The 23286-nt window shown below is 34.0% G+C and overlaps 1 protein-coding gene across 1 annotated transcript; it reads right to left on the minus strand.

Annotated features, from left to right (window-relative positions):
* Nucleotides 1-3523: 3523 nt before the first annotated feature.
* Nucleotides 3524-22869, minus strand: LOC149801570 (uncharacterized). Its single transcript, XM_089954327.1, has 11 exons — nt 22537-22869; nt 21634-21783; nt 21225-21321; nt 15604-15680; nt 14274-14366; nt 9954-10151; nt 9318-9482; nt 7482-7608; nt 6600-6748; nt 6145-6244; nt 3524-4521 (listed from the first exon to the last, which is right to left on the minus strand). The coding sequence occupies exons 1-11, from the start codon at nt 22759-22761 to the stop codon at nt 4394-4396; spliced, it is 1509 nt and encodes a 502-aa protein (XP_089810453.1). The 5' UTR covers nt 22762-22869; the 3' UTR covers nt 3524-4393.
* Nucleotides 22870-23286: the final 417 nt, after the last annotated feature.

A 23286-nucleotide genomic window follows, 5' to 3' on the forward strand; every position in this document is an offset into this window, starting at 1 on the left:
AAAAATGGTACTAGCATCAAGAGGTTAGTACTAGGACAAGTTGGCCTGACGTCAGGATAATGTGACTGGGTTGACATGATGCTACATGTCTGTGGCATGATGCTCCAGTGCTAGACATCACTACAGACATCATAGCGATATGACTGAAAAACTGTTAAATCTACTTTACAAATCCAAATCACACACACACACACACACACATGAAAATACTAGCATATGAAAATGTCATTTTTGTGCCTATTGGATTGTAAAGGGTTAAAAACTTGACCAGATATTTTTGGTTGGAGAGAAAGGATCAGGCTGACTATTCCAAGATTCCATTCAGGCTTTGATACCCTATTACACATGTGATGTTGGTGTATAAGGAATAGACACCTCAGTGACTTGGAGAGCATGTGTGGAAGGTTAGTTTTCAGTGTTCTTCATTTATATAAAGGAGACTTGAATTTTACAGTGTCCTATCTTTTTTATGTGTTAAAGTTTTGTCTTCCTGACAAATCTTTAGCTGTTGGTGTGTTACATTTATGGAATTTGGTCAGGATGTTTATTGCATGATTTTAAACCAATCTGGGTGAACGTTTGTCTTTTCTTGCCGAGCTGACTAAGGTTGAATCAATACATGTATCAAATTTGATGCTCTTCTTATCACTGGAAGGTTTGTCATTGGTAGGGTGGTGCTATTTTTTATGTGTTGACATATTGGTTGTATTTCCAGTAAGCAGATTACAGACAGACATAGACGTATCATCTCCTCATAGACCATTCTCATCCCTGATAAAATAAAAAATGAACTTTTAAACAGGCTCACTGTTAGGCTTTTATTCAACCCTTTTGGCCATTTCAGGCTGCTCCATTTGATCAGGTGCAGGGCTTGTCTTGGTCACCACACCCTGTGTTGTGCACTGCATGAACATTTTTAAAACATTACTGATTTTATATATTCACCAAAATTTGAAAGTCAGTTGAGTGATGACTTGAAAACTGAAGAAAAATTGCCTTTTACATGTACAAAGGAAATGTTATCTAGAGCAAGTCCAAGTGGGGGAATGGAGATGACTAACAGCCAGATCTTTCTCATTGTACTTTCAGCTGATGCAAAGCAACAGCCACAGACCTCATATCTGCCAGTGAAAAAAAAAATTGTTGATAACACCCTGTCCTCTGCCGATTCTGTACTTTAAAAAAAAATCATGTTTGCACATTCAATCACTGATTACATAAAAGGAGACATTATAAACTTGTTCCCCATATTTCTTATTGACAGGATTAGTGCATGTTCCCACTACAGTTGTCACAAATTTATTTTCAATTTAAAGAATGAAAAGGCAAACAACTAATAACTATTTATGACTGGTGAAGATTAAAGCAACATCTACATGGTTAAGTACCATGTTGTATGGATTCTTTACCTCGGTATTGATATGAAAAGAGTCTCAATTTATTGATCAACCCTTTTACCCCTATAAATGACTTATTTACAGATTGACAACAGTGTGAAAGTATTTGTCTTCTGGCAAATCTCGAGTAGTTAGCATTGTATGTACCAGAAAGTGGAATTTGTTAAGGCTGTTTTTCTTCTCAGTTGGAATCATCCCAGTGGAAAGTAGATAACTGACCTATTTCTATTTCACTTATGACTTATTTACTAGTTAGGGACAGTGTACAAGTTTAGTGCCTCTAACAAATCCACACCCATATGGCATGATTTGTTAATGTAAGATGGTCAGGGTGTTCCTTACTTTATTTTAAACCAAGCCAAGTGATAGTTAATCACAATAAACTACATCTCTTCCATTTATATTTTTGTTTTTGGCAAGCGCCGAAAGTGCCATAACCAAGCCATTCAACAAGTTAACTCAAGTGTAAGTGTAATATTTTTTGTGGGTGGGGAGGGCTTTGTAAGTGTAATATTTGTTGTGGGTGGGGAGGGCTGGGTGACCGAGTGGTCTGAAGCATCCACCTGTACCAATCACTGCCATTCTGCCTAGGTTCATGTCTTGGGCTCAGCCAGTGTGGGTACATGAGAAAGTTTGCCTGTATTTTCCCATTAGTAATTGATTTTTAATGATTTCTTTCTCCAATAAATGTATGGGTTCCCATGTAAAGCCTGTCCTATGCTGAAAAATGGTGTTAAACCCAAACAACTTCTCTGACAGGAACAATCTCCAGCTGTATCTGCATGAAACTTGGTCAAGGAGTACCTGTGCCCTTCTCATGGGAAAGAAGGCCATCATGACCAACTTTTCTTGTATGAATGACTTTATTTAATCCATTTTTAAAATGCCACATCTTAATTGAATAAATCACTTGCATCAATTTAAAAAAATTGAATTACACTTCATAGAAGAAACGAATTGTGTGCTCTAGCCAAATGTACAGGCAGTGAAAGACTCGGAACAACTTGTTTAAGAGCAGAAATTGTGTGAAAAGTACTGATGACAACATGAACATTATTTTAGTAACATAAGATTCAAAATTGATCAGACAAAATATTCCTGTTCGTAAAATAGATACTAAATTAGCAGAAACAGATAAAGAAAAACCAAAACATGGAACGTCTAATTCTGCAGTGTACTTGCACTACCAATATCATTGCTTCATGTGCTTACAAAGGTACCAAGTAACATGTTTTGGTGTTCCAAAATATAACAAGATTTTTTGGTGTTAAAAACGGGTAATAACATGGTAACATGTTTTGGTGTTCCAAAATATAATAACATGTTTTGGTGTTCAAAAACATATAATAAAATCATAACATGATTTGGTGTTCCAAAATATAATAACATTTTGGTGCTCAAAAACACATAATATGGTAACATGATTTGGTGTTCAAAAACATGAAATAACATGTTTTGTTGTTCAAAACTGATATAATAGTAACATGTTTTGGTGTTCTGAAACTGAATTGATGTAATAGTAACATGATTTGCTATTCAAAAACAATGATTGTTTTGGTGTTCAAAAACATGAAATAACATGTTTTGTTGTTCAAAACTGATATAATAGTAACATGTTTTGGTGTTCAGAAACTGAATTGATATAATAGTAACATGATTTGCTATTCAAAAACAATGATACATTGTTTTGGAGTTCAAAAACTACTACAAGATGTAAATGCTTCAAAAGCTCATGATCCTGATGGAATCCATTCTAAAAATACTTCAAGAACTGGCCTCTAAAAATAGTCCCAGTACAAATACAACTTGATCGGAGACTTCAACCCACAAGTCTGGTCCTGCAATAATTTCATTGGTTAATTTTTACAGGTTGAGCCTTTTAGTATTAAAAATGTTGACACTTATCCACTGGAACACATCACATCCACTTGAACACATCACATCAAGCTAACACTTTGATTCAAATGTCATGTCTTCATTCCAAACCAACAAAAAAATGTGTAATTGGTGTGTCTTTTTTAAGCATAACACTTAAGTTAGTAACTTGAATGTGTAATTCTGACCCAGTTTGAGTAACTGAATATAAGTTGAAACAAAGGTGAAATCAGAAGATGAAGACGCTCATGTGTTTGATAGTTTTTTTTAATGGTTTCATTTATCAAAACAGAAAATAAAATTGATGTATGACATATTGTAATTAAAAAAATGCATACATTTTTTAAAACAAATAATGTACTATAACAAAACACATCAACAGTTACACTATACTTTTGGTGCCGGTACAAGCAATGGATGTTAGTAACCATTGTTAGTAAGCAGGAAAATGTAACAGTATATTTCAACATACTTTTGAATTTTTCTATGACTGCTTTCATCATGAATGATGTATGTGAATGCATGTCTGTCACCACATGCATACAAGAAACATTAATCACATTTATACCTACTAGTAATAGTATGTGTGACCTGACATGCTCGAGAAACATTGAACGTGTGTGTGTGTGTGTGTGTGTAAAGTGTTCTGCAGAATCTAATTAGCATCTTCTAATCTTGATCATAATGTCTCCGATGTCAATAGTTTTTTTTAATGTTCCATTAGTCTGCTGAAAGATCACTTTCTGCTACTAATTCTCACTTCATTTAAACATTTACATCATATCTGCATTAGATATTTCCTGCCTTTATCAGCTTATAATGTATTCAACAAAGAGTTCTCACCAACAGAAACAATTATCAGAGAAACCGGTAAACTTGCTACATAGTAACAGAAAATAATATAACTGCTTTCTCTCTCAAATTCTGTTCTGTTCCTTATTGAGATTTGGATTCTCTGAATCACATGCAAAAAATGTTTTTGCAATAATGCATTTCAGTGTTTTGCCACTTGGTATTGTGGTTATAACAACTACAAGGGACAGGACAATCAGCTTCACTGAGGTAACTTATGGTCTCATCCAATCATCATTTATGCAAAGGAAGCAAAATATAATTTTCAATCATGAAGCGAAACAAAACAGTCGTCGAATCCCGCTCCTTTTTGATGATTTTCTAGTTTGAGCAGCAGAACTGTCAACAAGAATACATGTGCTGACTGGGTAGGTGGTAGGGCTCTCTCTACACATGACTGTAAATAAAAATATGAATGGAGATGAAGGCAGCTAAACAGGAATCTTAAATTGGTGTATACAATGATGTCATTATTGGGAGAATAATTATATTATCAAACAAGAATTCATTGTGGTGTTTAGTCCTATTGCATGAGCCATCTCTGTCTGCTAGCTCCATAATCTACAATTAATTTTATCATTACATCATTTAAATTCAACACTACCTTCATAATCCACACGTAATTTTATCATTACATGCTCATTTAAATTCAACACTACCTCCATAATCTACACATAATTTTATCATTACATCATTTAAATTCAACACTACCTCCATAATCTACACGTAATTCTATCATGATTTAAATTCAACACTATCTCCATAATCTACACATAACTGTATCATTACATCATTTAAATTCAACACTACCTCCATAATCTACAAGTAATTTTATCATTACATCCTCATTTAAATTCAACACTACCTCCATAATCTACAGGTAATTTTATCATTATATCCTCATTTTAAATTCAACACTAGCTCTATGATCCGCCTCGGATGTGGGAGGTCGTGGGTTCAGTTCCCAGCTGATTTTACCAAAGACTTGTAAAAATGGCACTTGGCACTCAGTATTAGGACTGGTTGGCCTGGTCTCAGGATAATGTGACTGGGTGGAACATTATGCTACATGTCTGCAGCATGATGCCCCAGTGCTAGACATCACTATAAATTACCACACTGCAGACATCGTAGCGATATGACTGATAAACTGTTAAAGCTATGTTAAAAATCCAAATCACACACACACAGCTCCATGATCTACAAGTAATTTTATCATTACATCCTCATTTTAAATTCAAAACTAGCTCCATGATCTTCAAGCAATGTTATCACTACATCGTAATTTAAATTCAGCTAATCAGATTGGTTTCGTTTGGTGTCTTATGACACAGCAGCCTATGAATGGTATTTATTGGTCAGTCAACTAAGTAAGGTGCCTTGCTCAGGAACACCATGGTAGATAACCCATGCTGATCAAATATTAGGATTCAAACTGGCACCCATAACCAATGAGCCTTTTTGATTCACTAGGAACCTACAATTTGGATTTATTTGGTTTATTCAGGAGACAATTGTTATTTTGTGATTTTTTTTTCTTTCTTATTTTGTTTTAAATATTTAAAAATTTTTTTTTTAACATAGCCGATTACAAAAACTGAGGACCACATGGCAGATTGGTCAGCCATGACCAAATGTGTTATCCTTGTTAAAGATACTTTATTATTATTATTATTATTATTATTGTTATTCAAGTTGATCCCTTTATAACCTTTGACTTGATGGGCAGTAGAATACAGTGTCATTTTTTTGTGTCAAAAGAGATTTGTCCAAAATAACAGCTTAAAAAATTATTTCATGTAGTTTCAATGATGATTTTATTAAATTTATATCAACTATTTTTCAAATTCCATGTAAAAAATTAAACAAGGAAAAAAATCAAATGTTTTCATGTACTGCAAACAAGATGAACAAAGATAAACCTGTGGATGAATGCAATATGCAGAAGGCATTTTTAGCAATCAGAAAGAACACGTTATCATCCAAACGCTCAGTTCAACTTGTGCGACTTTGTTCTCACCTTGTTTTGGACGCCAACTGTCTGTTTCCTGTACATACTCGTACTCATTGATCCTGTTAGTATCCAAGGAGGGATCCCACCAGGGGGCACTGACATATCTCTGCAGACAACAATAAAATCATTCAGTATTCTGTGAATGAACATGATCACTTATCAAGTGTATGCACATTCAGAATAATTTATACGATAATGATTTTGTGTTTGATGATTTGAGGATATTATTTTTGGCCTAACCTTTAAAAATTGAGTTTTCATGTAAAATGTAATGTCTGTTGCTTTATTCATTGTCAGGTGTTTTAGTCAATTTTAAATTGTCATAGTTCAGTAGAAGTTTTCCCAGTGTTACTTTAATATCTCAATTTTCTACTTAATTAATAGACTGAACATACCCCACCAGAATATACTGTACTGAATTTAATTTATAAAAGTTACAAGCAACTTGAATTTTGCCCTACCTTTGGTCTTTTTTCAGACTCCATTGCATCTGTCTTGGGCATCTCAAGTTTGTCCAGAAAGGCTTTAGTGTCTTCTGTCATACGTCCTTCCTGTTCAACTTCTGCTACATATGCCTCCAACTGCTCAGAGTCTGCTTCACGGTAACACACTAAAAAAAATCAAAAAATCAATAATGTTAAATGTTTTCAATTCTGAGAAGAAGAAAAAGAGAAAGAAATGAGGATTACGAAACCAAATTTTCGTGACACACATGCACATGTTGGTCACTGCAATCCTGATATTGCACAAATGTTTTATATTGTTTTGCTTCCAATTTTTATGGGACAACAGTTTTTTGATCCACTAGTCATAGACCAGAAAAGCTTATGGGATGATTTATTGTCTGTTGTACATCCACCTACAAGTTTGTTATGTATGACTACTCCTTCTAAACCACTTGGAATATTGCCATGAACTTTACACACATATTCATCCCATCAAGGGAGTCTTGTTTCAGACTGTTGGCCATAATGATCCCATCCATATTCTGACCAATACAAACAGCAATCTGCAAGTTGCAATATGATTTCCAATCAGACTAACTTACATGTGAAACTGACTAACTGTTGTGAGTTGTTGACAGTCAATATCATTATTTCCTTCTTCATTTTGTTTAAATAGATAACCAACTAAATAACGGAAGCAAATGTGCCGACATACTCATCCAATCTTTGACTCCCTCGATAAATAAATAAGTAGATTACATGCAGTCTCATCCCTGAATTTCAGGCATGTTCTTTTCATCATGTTTTCTACACATCTGTGAATGTCCAATAGTAATATTGTTAGGGTTGCTGAACTGTAGGAATTCAATTTAAGGTGTTCGCTAACTGACTGCTTACCTGCCAGAAACATATCAGTGATGAGATCAAAATTGTTCAGTTGCAGATAATATCCTCCAGTATGATCAGCCAGTTCCTCATAAAACTGTTTACTAGATTGGTTTTGGTAGGCTTGGACGCCATATACCTGCCATAAAAAAAAGACAAATAAATTTCATATTTCACTATCAACAGATAATCAGATTGCAAAAACGATGGAAGAAAAACTATTATTATAGACTGAGCTAAAAGGGCACACGACAACAACTTACAAAAGAAAAATTGAATTAAATGAGATTGTAGATAAAGAAATTAGAAGAATTGACAAGATGAATATTGATAAATGGAAAGAGTTGGGTATATATGTATGTATTGGGTATAATGGCATGTCATCACAATCCTGGCTACAACAAGCCAATTAAAAGTTAATGTCTAAAAATGTAAAAAGAAAATTTTGAAGAAAAAAGCAACTTTAGTAGGAAAAGTCTTTTCAAATAAACGTAAATATTCTACAAAAAAAGGTTAAAGATCATAAAATGTTGTTCAAAGTATACAAAATAAAAGATAATGGTAAAAAATAAGAAAATCCATACATTCTGGGTCATAATGTTATATAACTGCATTTCCTCAAAAATTTGAAGAAAAAAAAGATACAAAGTTAGTTACATAAAGCACTTTCTTTTAAAAAGTCCATGATTGTTTCTGGTGAATATATCACCATAAAGTTTCTTAACTGAGTAAACATCAAAACACATCCATCTCACACATGATCAAAGTTATTACTCTTGACAAGAATTTATCCCACACAGTGGACTCAAGGCCAAAAGTTCTCATTAGACTTCTGCAGAGTCAAGTTCCAAAATCTGGTCTCAGAAAATGATCATTTTTTTGGTTTACCTTTGCATTTCATTCACTATGGGCAATCGCATTAGTAAGAGAAAGTGATTGCCCTGGCAATCTCATTAGTAAGAGAAGTGATTGCCCTGGCAATCTCATTAGTAAGAGACGTGACTGCCCTGGCAATTTACATGTGAAATTTTCTTATTCCATAATGTTCCATCTGCCCATAACAGGACAGATTGGATTTCAGTTGTACCCATCTCTGTGGTGATAATGTTTCGGGCAGTTCAAGTATCACAAGGGATTTGGGATGAAAGGGTCTGTTGGAATGGTTAAAGAACCTGTCTTTAATTGATGCAGGCCAAGTGGGATAGTTGAACATCAATATTTTAGTATTGCTATGAATCAACTTGTCTTTTCTGTCAATTTTGCTGCATTTCACTTGAGATTTTCCAGCATATCAGACCCACTGCAGCCAGTCAGATCCCTTGAACTTGTAAAACCTTGACACAAGTTCACAGATTTATGTGGAAATACCTTAATGGGTAGCTATCTCCACCTGGCTGAAGTGAACGAAAGAGTATTATATCTTGCATTGGTAACAACCATCCTCTTTCTACTTAACTACCAGAATCCTTTCCTTCACAAACATAGGACACTGCATGCACCAAACAGTTTGCCTACATTAATAAACTCTTGCATCATGAAGAAGGCCACAATGGAACTATTCTATATCCCGAAGTCCACAATTCCATTAGCATTAGGTGTTTGTAGATACATGCTACTCATTATCCTTAACATGTCCTCTCTCTCTCTAAAAAAAAAATGATGCCAAAGCTGATTTAATGTTTTCAAATTTGTTCATATTCTTCCTGCTATATGATCTCTACAGTAAAATACACACAATCAACCATGATACTATGCTTTCATATTCCTCTCAGTGTTTGATCTCTACTTGAAAATATATGCAAGCCACCATAATACCTCACTTAGCATGAAGAGAATTTAACTGCTCACCTTGACTCCCATGCCTTTCAAGACATCAAGTTCCATGTGCCAGTTGATTCTCTGGTCTGTGTAGGATGGTGGGTGTGGCTCACAATCCCCAATGACAACCAAGGCCTTAGCTGAGTCCTCAGACCAGTCCAGCTGTTGGGATTTTCTAAGGACCCATTCGTAACACTAAAGATATCAAAGACATGACATTCAAAATCTGTAGATTTCAGAATATATGAGGCAATATAAACCCAGTTAAAATTGAGAACAAAAATGTTTTTTTATGTAAATTGTGTGACACATAATTAGTTTAAAACAAAGTATAACCATGCAAATAATGTGCAGATCAAGGGCAATTATGAACATACATCAAGAAAGAAAATAAACAGCAATATTGGTAACAAACAGTGAACAAGAATAACTTAGCAACACTAAAGAAATAAAGCTTAGAAAACATCAAAGTCTGTGTTTCCCTAAACCCGAATGCAGACAAAAGTGTTCCTATGTGGAAAAAGGTCAATGTTTCATGAAAATTCAGGATATAAAATCAATATTGTACATTAAAAATAAGCAGGTTTAAACTATCAGCCCTGTGTGCTCCTCAATTTGTATTGCCACTTAAGTTTTATTTTAAGAAGAAAATAATTAATTATTTACCTCGGGCGAATCTCCTCCTCCAGTGCAAGGAACACTTTCAGCAAATTGGACCAAGGTATCCACATCAGAGGTCAGGTCTACGTATTGGATAACATACTTGTTATAGTCACAGTAGTCACCATGTGCAATTATTCCTATACGAATATTTGGAATATCTCGGAGAAGACGCTCGCAGGATTCACGCAGCTTCTGTCGAACCTAATAAATAAAACCAATACTGTTAGATGCCTTCAACATTTATCAGTAAAAGTAAATATTTAGTATCACTCAATCTGATTAAAATCAAATTATCCATTATGGTAATAATATAAGGTTACTAGAACATGACCCCTAAGCAGTCACTGTCAAATCTTCATGAATAACAGTGAAGATCTGATTTTAATCAGACTGAAGTATCACTATGCTTTTCAAGAAAAACAATGGAATAATGTGACACCTTCCATCTTTCCAATGCTCTCTCTCCTCCTGTGGTGGTGGAGTGGGGGAATTCACTTGGTAGTATTTATATAGATGGAGATAATTTGCAAAAGAAATATGATTTTGAACTTCTAGCATATGTGGCAGAGATGAAGGGTCACATGTACCCAAACCTAAATCTCAATGATATTTTCAGGTAGTACAAAATTCTAAACAAATCATCTTTTTGTATATTTATTAGATTTATTAGTAGTAGAAACAACACTCCATATGAAATGGATTTTGGATTACAGTCACAGCATCACAGTGACTGAATTGTGCTGGAGATCAGAGATTCTTTAGCTTCAGTTTTCTATATCTCCAAAGAAATTAATGTGGCTCAGGGTGGATGAGTGGTCTAAGGTGATCACCTATACCGATCACTGAAATCTCATCCCCTGTCCACATGGGTTCAAAAGCTCAGATTGGCCAGTGTGGGTATATGAGAAAGTTTGCCATTAGCTTCCCATGAGTAAGTATTTCTTCCTCCATCAAAGATATTGGTTGCCATGTATAGCCTATCATGTGCTGAAAAATGGCACTAAAATCTGCATAACCAAACCTAATTAAAGATAGAAATGTCCAGATCAAAGTCATAATCATATGTACTTGAAAAAAATTTGTAACCATTTAAATAAAACATGGAGATACACTGAAATGAAATTGTTGGTACCATATTAAAACTGTTCTGGAAACACTGCAGCTTTTATTACTGAATTTGCTATAATTTTTTTGAAGTATAGTTTGCATATTGTCTGAATGCAGTGGTACTGTACCATTATCATTAGTGTCTGACTGAATTACCCCATACTGTGTTACAGTGGTCCAAATAGGGTTGTATGTAACTGTTATAAAATAGTTTTCTGTGCCTTTCAGGGAGAAAATGTCTTGTCCTACTGAGAGGCCATAAACCTCAATTAACTTTTTTTGCTGATATGTTTGATATGTTCAGTCTATGATTAGTTATTATCTACCAAAACACCAAGTAGTCTATCATGATAGACCATTTGCAAATTTTTATCCTTCCATGTCAGACATAGTTCATCACTATCAATATTTGTTCTTTTCTGCTGTGTTGATATATGTAATATTTTAGTTTTATCAGTATTTACCACCATGCCATTGCATGTGCACCAGTTGTCCAGTTTGTTTAGGGCATCCTGTAAAGAAATTTCCAGTTTATGCTTTGTGTTTTGGATGTCTGACAATGTTGTGTCATCTGCATAGAGATCCGCAGATGATATTGAGTCCCTTAGTAAAAGTGGTAGGTCATTAATAAATAAAATAAATAGTAATGGACTAGAATTGAGCCCTGTGGTACTCCATATCTAATTGTTCAAGGTTCAGACAGAACTTTATTTATATAAACATGTTGTGTTCTCTCACATAACTATGAAGTAAAACCATCTAACTGTGCCCTTCATCACATTGGAAAATTTTCAGTTTCTTCAAAAGGATTTCATGATCCACCATGTCATAAACTTTCCTGAAATCTACAAATACAGATCCTATTATTTATTTTACCTTGATCAAGTGCTTGAAGCCATTTATCAGTAAGGGAGATCAAGGCAGTCTCACATGAATGTTTCTGTCTAAAGTCTGATTGATTAAGGTGTAACAGCAAGTGTTTGGTTAAATATGATATGAATGGGTCATGGACATGTTTTTCAGTCAATTTTGACAAGTTTGGAAATATTGAGATTGGTTGGTAGTTATCAGCATCATCCTTAGAACCAGATTTGTGAATAGGCATTACTTTTGCAGTTTTCCATATTTTGGGGACAGATGTTGCAATAATTATATTGATTATGAATGTTATGCTATCATAAATAACTGAGGCAGAAGTTTTCACGAGTTGTGGACAGTTTGATCAAGTCCTGTAGCTTTCTTGGTATCAAGTTCACTGAAACATTTTTAACAAAGTTTTCTGATACTGGTGGAAAGAGAAACAGACTTCCTTAGGGATTTTGCTGCTGCAGAACTTTTTCAGTTCATTAAAGTTGTTTTCTATCACTGGTTCTTTTAACTTTGTGGTAATGTTGGTGAAAAAAATAATTGAAAATGTTTGCAATGTCAGTGTCATAAGTGACTATGGTGTCATTTACCAGAAGTGAGTGGATTTTATTTGTCTGATCTTTGTGTGTTCCCCCAACAAGTTCATTAAAGACTTTCAAAATGGAGTTTGTGTTGCTCTTTTTGTATTTGAGCATTGATTGATATTAAGTTTTTTTTAGCTTTTTTAATCATACTTGTTATTTTATTTCTCTATACTTTATATTCTGCATGGTTTACCATAGCCTTCAATTGGTCTCGTGTTTTCATAGCATCTAGGATTTCAGTAGTAAGCCAATTTTGTTGGATTTCATACTTTACTTGATTTACTTTCAGTGGTGTATGCTTAGAGACTACATCCATAAATAATTCAGTCCACACCCTCAGAGCTTCATCTATGTCATCAAAATTTTGGATTATATTCCTTGGAACTTTATACAAGTCATTGAGAAATTGTTCATCATTAAAAATTTTGAACAATCTGTAAGTGATAGTTTTGTGTGTATTTTTCCTATTTCTCTTGCATTTAACCTTTCTTGTCAAAAAAGTAGGATAGTGGTCACTAAGACCAACATTCAGTACATTAACATAAGCCACATTATCTGGTAGGCTGATATAAAGTAGATTTTCATCTCTGTTATTAAGTGTATTAAGTCTATATTTGTCACCCCTTTGCTATGTCCATTTTGTGAGAGATTCAGCTCATTCCGGACAGAGGAGTTATTTCAAGGACTCACAGAAGTGGACTCATGAATATTTTTTTTATATCTTGTATGCTGTGTCAGCATTATAATGATTAGTGTCTTAAAGAATTCTTGTCATTATTTCAATCTTCTATTTCTAAAGTTCTCAGAGATTACATTTATTAGCTAATGCTTATGTCAGAAACTGTAAATATAGAGAATGTCATGGATAGCTCTATCATTTTTAAAGAAATATCTATTGATTAGGAACATGTAATATTAATAGGTGTTGATTCAGATATATTTTGACAATTTTTTAACCATAAATTAATGTTTGGTACTATGAATTGTTTCCTGCTAACTTCATTGTCTACAATCATTATTTTTGGAAACAAATTCATTCTTCATACTTTGAAAGTTATAAACCTTGATAATTTGGCATTTATGGCCTAAAATTCTAATTTTGCATTCAGCTGAATTTATGAGCAATGATTTAAGAAATAATGGTTTCTAGCTAAATTTCAAATATAATTTGGCCTTTTTAATAAAATTAATTTGTTATTTAATTATTTACAGAGTTCTATATAATATTTCAAATATAGGAATTCCAGAAAATTATTATGCTTGTATTCCTTAATTAATTTCAGAATAATTTAATGACCTTGATATGTAATTTTAGATACAGAATGTTGTTTGTTGTAATAAAGTATAACTGTGTCTGCATTCTTGAGAGTTATCTTCCTTGTTGCAAATACAGGAGTATCAAACCTGGTCACCTCTTGCAAATCTAACAGAAAATTCAAAAGTAACCTCATCTTTTTGGCAAATAAAAACAATGTTGTTAATAAATCTGTAATCTTGAAATAAAAAAATGAGGTCAGGTTTACAATTTTACTGTGCCAAAAAGTATTACTCAAACACACACACACACACAAAGAGTATTATCAAATAGGACTAAACTACAATAAAGCATTAGATGGCTAAGATAGTTCAGTTTGTGTCATGTTTCTTTTTGCAAAGATTTTCGCATTTAATTTTTTTTTATATTATTATGCTCTTCTAATTTGAATATGAAGATTATATAATATGGCACTAGTCCATTTTTTTGGACAGGAATACTAACTCATACCTTGGTTAAGTAGCTGTACATACTGCCTGTTGTATCGAAGGAAAATACAACCTCAACATGGCGACCTGCTGCATTAAATGTGGAGAAGAGTTCCTGTTAATAATAATAATAATAATAAGTATGTATGTATGTATGTATGTAATTTTTATTTACTTATGTATGTATATATGTGTGTATCAGTGTTTCAATTTAGGGATGTCTGGACATAAGACAAGTCCAGTTTGGAACAAAGGTTGGCAAAATTAACAGCCATTGAAGTCTCTCAAATGGCCCAATTTTGTACTTTTTGTGCCAAAATTAACAACCTTGATGCCCTAAAACATTTGTCATAATATCTACCTTCGTAGGTGATAAGATAGCCAGAGACAGTGGTTCCAAACCAGTTGATTGTTAGAAAGTGGTAAGTAGTATATGATAGATCAGGTAAGTGAAAATAAGCTACTTTACTGTTTGAAAAAAGGTGTTAATATCAAAACCTGTTGCTTAATCTTAGTGTGAGTGGTAAACCAATTAGCCTAATTCTACAGTCAGTAAACTGTGATAGATGATCTACCAGGTGACAAGTTTCACCTGTCAATCACTGTGTGAGGTCCATGACCAATAGTTTATAAGATCTTGATTTGAAGCAGGTCTCTTTGACAAAAACTGCTATTCAATGGAAGAAAATGATACATAGTCCCTTTTCTCGAAGACTCAGTCCTGAATTGATTATTTTCATACTAAGGGGCAGAGGGACATACTGGATTTGTTATCCTTGACTGTCTATCAGCAAGTAGTTATTCCTACATGACTTATATTACAAGATAAAGATGATGAAAATAGCTTGTCATTATGAATTGGATAACTTTTCTTGTTGTACAAATTTGCACAATGAACAATGAAATTAAAGTCAGAAAAAAATTTTCAAATAAAGTAAAGAAATAAATGTTTGATTAGATTGCATGAAACAAAAAAATAAAAGAAAGAAAAACAAGTAATTTTTAGGCAGTGTGAAGTGGAAAGTCTTGAGACTTTTTGGTTGACTCGGCACGCTTTCGCGATTCGATTGATGAATGAACACAACATCGAACTGATAGTAGCAAGGACTCCCTTTTTCAAACCCAGAAAGTGTCTAATGATTGAAGCCTTGATGCATGCATATATATATATATATATATATATATATATATATATATATATATATATATATATATATATATATATATATCCAACATCTGTCTGCGTTTATAAATACTCTGTGCTGTTTTGTGTTTGTGTACTTCTAAGGACAAATGAATACCATCATCTTTAATATTATACTTTAGAGAAATTAGGTATCTGTGAAAACTACCTGACGTTTCTCCGGATCATCTACATTGACTTCCTTTCCATCCACATTATCTTGAGTGCCGCTCATAGGCTTTGTATCTAAATAATTACAAAATATATTTAAAAAATCAGCTGATAAGATCTTAATGTTAAATCCCTCTGCCAACTGGCATCACATCTCAATATTTTCACCATAAATTATTTCCATGCTTCGAAAGCAATTTCATCAGGTTATGCTTTAACCATATCAATAGTTTGAATTACGATAAAGAAACACTCCATGAAATCATATTTAATTGAACAGGCCCTTCACACCTATGATTACAGACTTATCAAGTTTTAGAGAGTTCTTACAAAATAACAAAACAGCCTCATGCATAACATGTTGCAGGTTTCTTTTGTCAAGTCAAGAAAACAAACAAGAAAAATAAAAAACAACGCCATTATGTGAAGATTCGTCACTTGTGTATTTTTATGCATATTTCTGATTGCAAATTTAACCTGGACAGAATATTAATGGGAGTTTGAAGATGTGAACATATCACATCGAACCCCCCATACATACTGTATCAGACATAACTTCATTTTACATTAAATAGTGAGTGATGCAAAATCGAAAATCTGAAATTGTGAAAAGATTACAAATGTGGTGTGATGAATGGGTTGAGCCACATTCTAAGATTTAAAAAAAAAAATACGTAAAATTCTAAATGTTTGCTTTGCTCTGTTGACCCACTATGTCTGCATTCGTCATCCTGCTCCTGTATAACCCGAAAGGTCCCGTTCATGATTTTAGGGTTTGTATAGCCGTTGAGAATTTTTAAAGGATTTTTCAAGGTGTTTTCAAGGACTTCCAAAAGGAGAACTTTGTATTATGGAAATTTCACATACTCAGTACGCTACTTTGCTGACTACCAATGATATGTTGTGACAGCAGCAGTCGTATTAGAAGTATGCTAAAAGATTTACTATTGATTATCTATAGTGTTTGAAAATTGAAGTAAACTGTTTGAATCTCAAGAAAATTGTCCAAAACATAACTAACTCAAAGTCAATGGCGATGGGTGCATCATAGAGAAGATTGCTCTCAACATCACAGAGGATTGCACACCATGACTTGCTTGGTAGGACCTTAAAGAGATAAACTTTACCTTTTATTTGAAAGCCAAAGCTAGGAAAACAGGAGTTTAGGGAGTATAACTTCTTAAATAATTACCAGGTTACCTGGATTAGTGGATATACAACTCGTTCAGTGTCTCATCAATGTAAATGTGCATGCCAAATTTGGCTGAAATCTAACAATCCATGGCAAAGTAATAATGCCAAAATCGGAAGGACAAGTTAATTGTGGGCAATAACTCTTCTATATGATAACATAAACACTGAAAATTAAACACTGTATGCCAACTCTGGTTGAAATGTTGCATTACCCAGTAAACCACTTTGGGTTCCGGGAAGTAGAATAGGGCTGATGCACCCTCCCACATGTCGTAAGAGATAACTAATGGGGGGCAGGAACCATGGTATCTCAGTGATCAATGTGTTGGACTAGTGTTTGAAAAAGAGTGGTTTCCAATCCTGCCATTAGATCAACCCTTATCGTCTACAATTATGTGTCGTTGGGCAAGGCACTTATTCCATTTGAAATGGAACAAAATAACCTACTGGTGTTGATTGTCCATGAAATATAAAACAAAAATCAAACGTTGTGGAGTAATACTGCAGAGGCCAGTCAGAAGGACAGAAGATCAGGACCATAACTTCTGAAAATTATGTCATCAAATACTTAAAATCAAAATAGTAGAAGGTCTTCTCGCTATAAAGGTACATGCTAAATTTTATTGAATTTCAAGAATATTCGCATAATGTCATAATGCAGGAAAAGGATTGAAATTTTTGGGCCATGTCTCCTGTAAATATCAGAGTCTTGTCAATTTAAAGTTGGCGCATGCCGAATTTGTTTGGAACCAAAAACATTTGTATAATGTTATGCTGCGGAAACCAAAGTCAATAGGACGGGTAAATAGGTACATAACTCCTGTAAATGATGTGGAGTTCAATCAATATCTCATTAATATAATATACATATATGTTTAATAGCATATCAGCACTATCCTGGCTATATAGTACCGGGCAAGTATTCAAGCAAGGCATAAAAAACAGACATTATAACAAGAGTAATTTCATGTTGATATCAAACAAATTCTTTTAAAAGTTCGAACCTTATATGGAACATCAACATGGTATGCATTCCATGACAAAAGTTTAAATCAGCAATTTTTGGAAATCCTTGAAATTAGCAATCCTTGGAAAGGCCGTGTATCAAACTCAATTGTCGCCTTATCAGTATAAAACTGCATATCATATTTGGTTAAAATGTAGAAATTCCCAGTAAAGTTATCTTGAGGAAACCAAGTTGTTGACGGACGAACATATAGACGTAAAATGTGATTACTGTAGGGCTGTACTAACTTTGTCTAATTGGGACCCTAAGAAAGAAAAAGTACAGCAAGATCTTTCTGTCAGTATCGTTTTCGCAATGCATGTGCTGATTTCGCCTCGTTACACCTTGCTGAAACAGGCAAACATCAGTAACCTTATACAGAAGAAAAAAAAATGCCAGGCTATCCACCACCCACTTAAAGTGGGCACAAAGTCATCTGCCAGTGACTTAGTGGAAGGGTCTGTAGTTGAAACTCGGCATAATGCAGAAACGAAAGCTGCATATTTTTTAATCCTGTACAAGTCCATTAAATGTAGCCACAGTAACGACTCTACAAAATGTTTTATTTAACAATTATATCCAACAGATGTTGTTTCTCTTAACTGACTGAATTTTTCATTTATTTTTTCCATTTCATTTGCAGTTTGTTATATTGTTTGCTTCCGTCTAACCAACAATCAAGAGAGGCAGATTAAGAGAATTACTTCCATCTATGGCGAGGTCATAAAAAGTTGACAGTAATGAAATATATTACCTTTTAAGTTAAAACGTAACTGGGAAGACACCAAAAGTAACTTAAATTCATGGCCCTGTCTTAAAGAGCATTAGTGGAAAAGTGCAGAATAGGGGTAAGAAAGATTGATCATTGACATTAACTTTGAAGATTGAAATTTATATACATGGGATGTATGAAGCTAAGAACAGTCAGTATATTAGTATCTTTCATGATTAAAGCAGAAACAAAAGAACCTTTAAAATATTTACTTTTGGCCGTAAATCTGAGGACAAGATGTGCAATGCAAAACATCTTTTAGTGACATTATATATGCATACAAATTTAATCCATTTATCTTAAACTGCTGTTAAGTTCAAAGGGTAAATGTGACAACCCTTAGATACTTAGCGGTGACCTTGAAAATAGAGCCCGCTGCCCTCTCTGTCCCCCTTGTACACGACGCACCCTTTAGTGATGATATATATTTATATCGCATTTTATCTCTTCATCTCAAATGGATCTAAAATGACTGGGTGGAAAGAAAAGTGTAATTATAGGTTATTGCATTTATATGGGAAAAGATGAACTCATTTTTCGAATGGAAATACTGCATGACCTTGGGAGTGCAGTATATCCATCCGACAAAACGAGTTCATATTTTCCCATACAAATGCAGTAACCTTTTTGTTATATGCTAATTTTTTAATTCTACCTAATGCTTAATTATATTAACAAAATACACTACACGAAACGAAGTAAATGAATGTACGCCGCATTCCAAACTAAATACACATGCGCATATTCATCATTACAAAACAACATTATTACTGCGCACACAACTCTGCCCCGATAAATCTGAACTTAGTCGCGTGCTCGACATAATTTTCGAAAGAAAATGGCGTGTCTAGTTAAAATTGAAATTTGGAGTCATATTGTGAGTGAATACGCATTGCAACAACTTCAACATTTGATCTGGAATTAATAGATTTTGGTATTTTTTTCAATTCTATGAAATTTCGTGATTATGGACTGGATTTATATGTGACAATTCCACATGAAATACATGGGATTGAAGAAGCGAGGGAGAAGCGTGCTGACATCTGCAATTGTGTTTCTGTTTCTGTCGCTGAATGTTTGAAATCATAATGTGGGGAAAATATGAAGTCTTTTAATTGCAATTATCAAAAAGACGCAATGGAATTTAATGCTTATTTCATTTTGAGTGCAGTATGGAGGATGCAATTTCACTTAACATCGAAATTACAGTACAATTTTGAAATGTGTAATCAAGATTGAGAACCTATGACATGGCTCGTATAATTCGGATTTGCAGAACTAAGAAAGTACATCTTGAGGAAATTCAGGATGTAAAACAAAGTATATTTGTTTTGCCATTCTTATCACCCGCTAAAGAAGACAGTACATGACTTGTCACTTGTATGTTATTTGTAAGGGCCCTTTCATGCGTATGTTGTATACTGTAGCTAGCCTAAATCCGAAACATTGTATCAACAAAGTTAATGCGGAATGTGCCAAAGCAGCTGGTTTGTGGCAGTCCACGAAACATCTGTTTTAGTTCATTCAGAAACAAATTTAAACAACCACAACGCAAAGCGCCTCTTACGCGAGTGTACATGATTTGTTTACAAATCAAAAGTGATGGCGTCTGCGTCCATTGTTTACAATATAAAGTAGTTCCTTTATGCAGGTGAATGCAATATGTGTATTTGCACGCGAGTTCAGTATCGGGTAATATTGAACAATTCTGACAATGTAAAGTTGAAGGAGAAAAAAAATGAGCATATAATAATAGAAACTCAATAGAAAAATACAGCATATATACAACAATAATATTGTCCTTTAATACGAGACCCCCAAGTTACATATTGGCCTTTAATATGAGACCCCCAAGTTAAGTATGCAACCGATCTGCCAATGATGCCACGTATACCACATTGCATCTCTTAATGTCGACAGTTCATCAGTTATGGAGTGGAAAAAAGTATGATGGAAAACAAGACCTTGATCTTAATGATAGGACCCACAGTATTGTATATAACACACCTTCTAGTGATGACATACAATTATTTCAAGTTTCATCCTTTACTATTAACTGTTATACAATTGTAGAACAGGAGGGAAAGTGTTTTGGAAACATACAACATCGACTTATAACATTGACCTTGAAATAAAACACACCTTCTAGTGACTGTGTTTAAGAAGACAACCTTCTATCCCTTAATTTCAAACGGCTCTAAAACTATAAAGCACAGGGAAAGTGAGATGAAAAGTTAAATTATTGGGATGTGACCTTGAAGATATGACCCACTATGAGAGACACGACGCTTTTTTTTAATATGACTGAATAAATTTAATTTCTTAAACTCAAACGGTTTTAACATTATCGAGTTTAAGCAAAAGTGCTATTGAGAAAGTAAAAATATATTGAGCTGTGACATTGACCTTGAAGATAGTACCTCCAGCATGGTAAATGACACACATTCTTTTAATGATGTATAAATATACCACGTTCCACCCTTGAGTCTTAAACCTTTTGAAAGCTATAGAGCGGAAACGAAACTGTTGGATGGACAGGACATATAATATCCCCCCATCCACTTGTTTTTGGTAAAGGCGGGGAACAATAGGATATGCCATTACAATAAGTGAACTTAAATTTGCAGTGTGCATACAGTTTTCTTACCAGTCTTAGAGCGCTCCTTCAATTCAATCTGACACTCATCGGTAATTCCCAAATCCAACAGTAACCCTTCTCGTAATTCTGGCGCACTTGGCCCTAGCTAAAAGAGTAAAAATTATTATTATTATTATTATTATTATTATGTTGTTGTTGTTGCTGCTGCTGCTGCTGCTTCTGGAGAAAAGATGGGAATATGTTATTATGCCAATTTGTCAAATATTGAAACTTATGGGAGCAATTGCAATACATGTATAAGGTATGAAACCTCTGATATGTACTGTGAGGCAGAGCAATGGGCGAGGAGGGTGGAAACTTTGGACAAAGTAAATACTTAGAAAAACCGAGCTGCATCATCATTTTCATCATCATCATCTTTACTACACAGTACCACCACTACCACTACAATTATTACCTGAACAGTGAAGTCAGATGGAGACAACTTGATCTTTGACCCTATTGTTTGCTTCATCTCTGACACATCATCTGTTGTTTTCACCTGCACCATCTCCACGCGACCATCTGGAAGTTTAGCCATCACATTGATGTCCTTTGGCACTATAATCTTATAAGAAGGAAAAATTTATCAGGAAGACTAACTTCATGCCCTATTTCAGCAAAATTTAATTTGCTACCAAAGTAATATATTATTATGGCTTTTGTGACAAGTTATGTTATATTAAAAATATTGTATCACTTCATATATCACATCACATCACACCATATTATATTATATTATATTATATTATATTATATTATATTATATTATATTATATATTTCAAAAGACAGGCATTAGTTCTTAATTATGGACTAGTATGCTTAACAAACTCGATGCAAGATGTTCATCACAAATTATCCTTTATCTGCACCGCTTGCCGCTTGTGTAATTATCTTACTCTATCTCAGCCACGTGCATAGGTAAATTTTAATGTGTTAATGTTTTGATTGCCGACTGCACAGTCGAAATGGATGTTTGCACTTCTTTTTGAAAATGTTACAGGGTACTAAAACGAAAAATGGCTATGAATATTTGCGATTTCATGTAACTTTACTGAGACAAATAATAGTAAACTTGTTAGATGCCATTAACACAACAGATCAAAATACTCGTATGGTCGTTATAAAATAACAAATGTAAGTATAAAAATTACTTAGCATAGGAGACAATCAAGCCAAATGCAGTATGTCATTTTTGTAAGGAAAATGTGAATATATATATATATATATATATATATATATATATATATATATATATATATATATAGAGAGAGAGAGAGAGAGAGAGAGAGAGAGAGTTTTTTGGTGCTTTTTTTTTACCTCCCCTTTCAGGATGGTCTCTGCACATATTCCCAGGTATCCGATGGTGTGAGATTTATTAAGAACCTTGCCCTGGTATTTAAGTCGTACGTGTCTCTCAGGTACTTCTTCTTGTTTGGATAGATATTCAGATATTTTTCTCACTTGATCCGTAGGCAAAAGTTGTATGCATGTCGCCTTGCCACTTGGAAGTTTTACATATACATCAACTACTGGTGTTGCCATCGTGCATATAAAACCAGACGAACTGGACGATAATTCGGCTAATCTGATTTTTACCGATACTATTGAATGTAATGATCAGTTAAAGACAACACACGAGAGCAGCTGTCATTTTCCAAGTTAACGCAAACTGTCAGATATTATATATCAATAACATGTTAAACCCTATTTATAACTGACCAATCAACTGTTTGATCTATTTTTAAACTCCTTTGCCATGTCTATTTTTAGCCTGTTGATAACCCATCCGGGTACCCTGGATCGTTGGTACACGGTGATAATTGTATGGAAAAATGGGATATTATATATGAGTTTGGCTGGCCAGGATGGGTTAATAATGTAATTTATTTTTTTAAGAAAAAGAATCGTTTGAGAGCTTACCCTAGTTGTGACTGAAAAAACTGAGTCACTGTTTCATTGATGGATATTCAGTCCTTTAACGGTACTGAGTTTAGACTACTCATTACTGAAATTAGCACCTGACTCTTTTGTGCGGAATTGAAAGCACGTGTTTCAAACACCTCGGTC

Source organism: Sinohyriopsis cumingii, chromosome 4 (genome assembly GCF_028554795.1).
Source record: "Sinohyriopsis cumingii isolate HCF-2022 chromosome 4, ASM2855479v2, whole genome shotgun sequence".
NCBI classification, from domain to species: domain Eukaryota; kingdom Metazoa; phylum Mollusca; class Bivalvia; order Unionida; family Unionidae; genus Sinohyriopsis; species Sinohyriopsis cumingii.

What these genes read in the sequence shown, in the direction of transcription:
- LOC149801570 (XM_089954327.1), bottom strand. Translation starts at nt 22,761, where the DNA reads ATGGCAACACCAGTAGTTGATGTATATGTAAAACTTCCAAGTGGCAAG. An exon ending in CACTGATATGTTTCTGGCAG is followed by an intron (nt 6,749 to 7,481) that starts GTAAGCAGTCAG and finishes GATTTTTTTTAG; the next exon opens with TGTGTTACCGTGAAGCAGAC. An exon ending in AGTCTGAAAAAAGACCAAAG is followed by an intron (nt 6,245 to 6,599) that starts GTAGGGCAAAAT and finishes TGTTGTCTGCAG; the next exon opens with AGATATGTCAGTGCCCCCTG.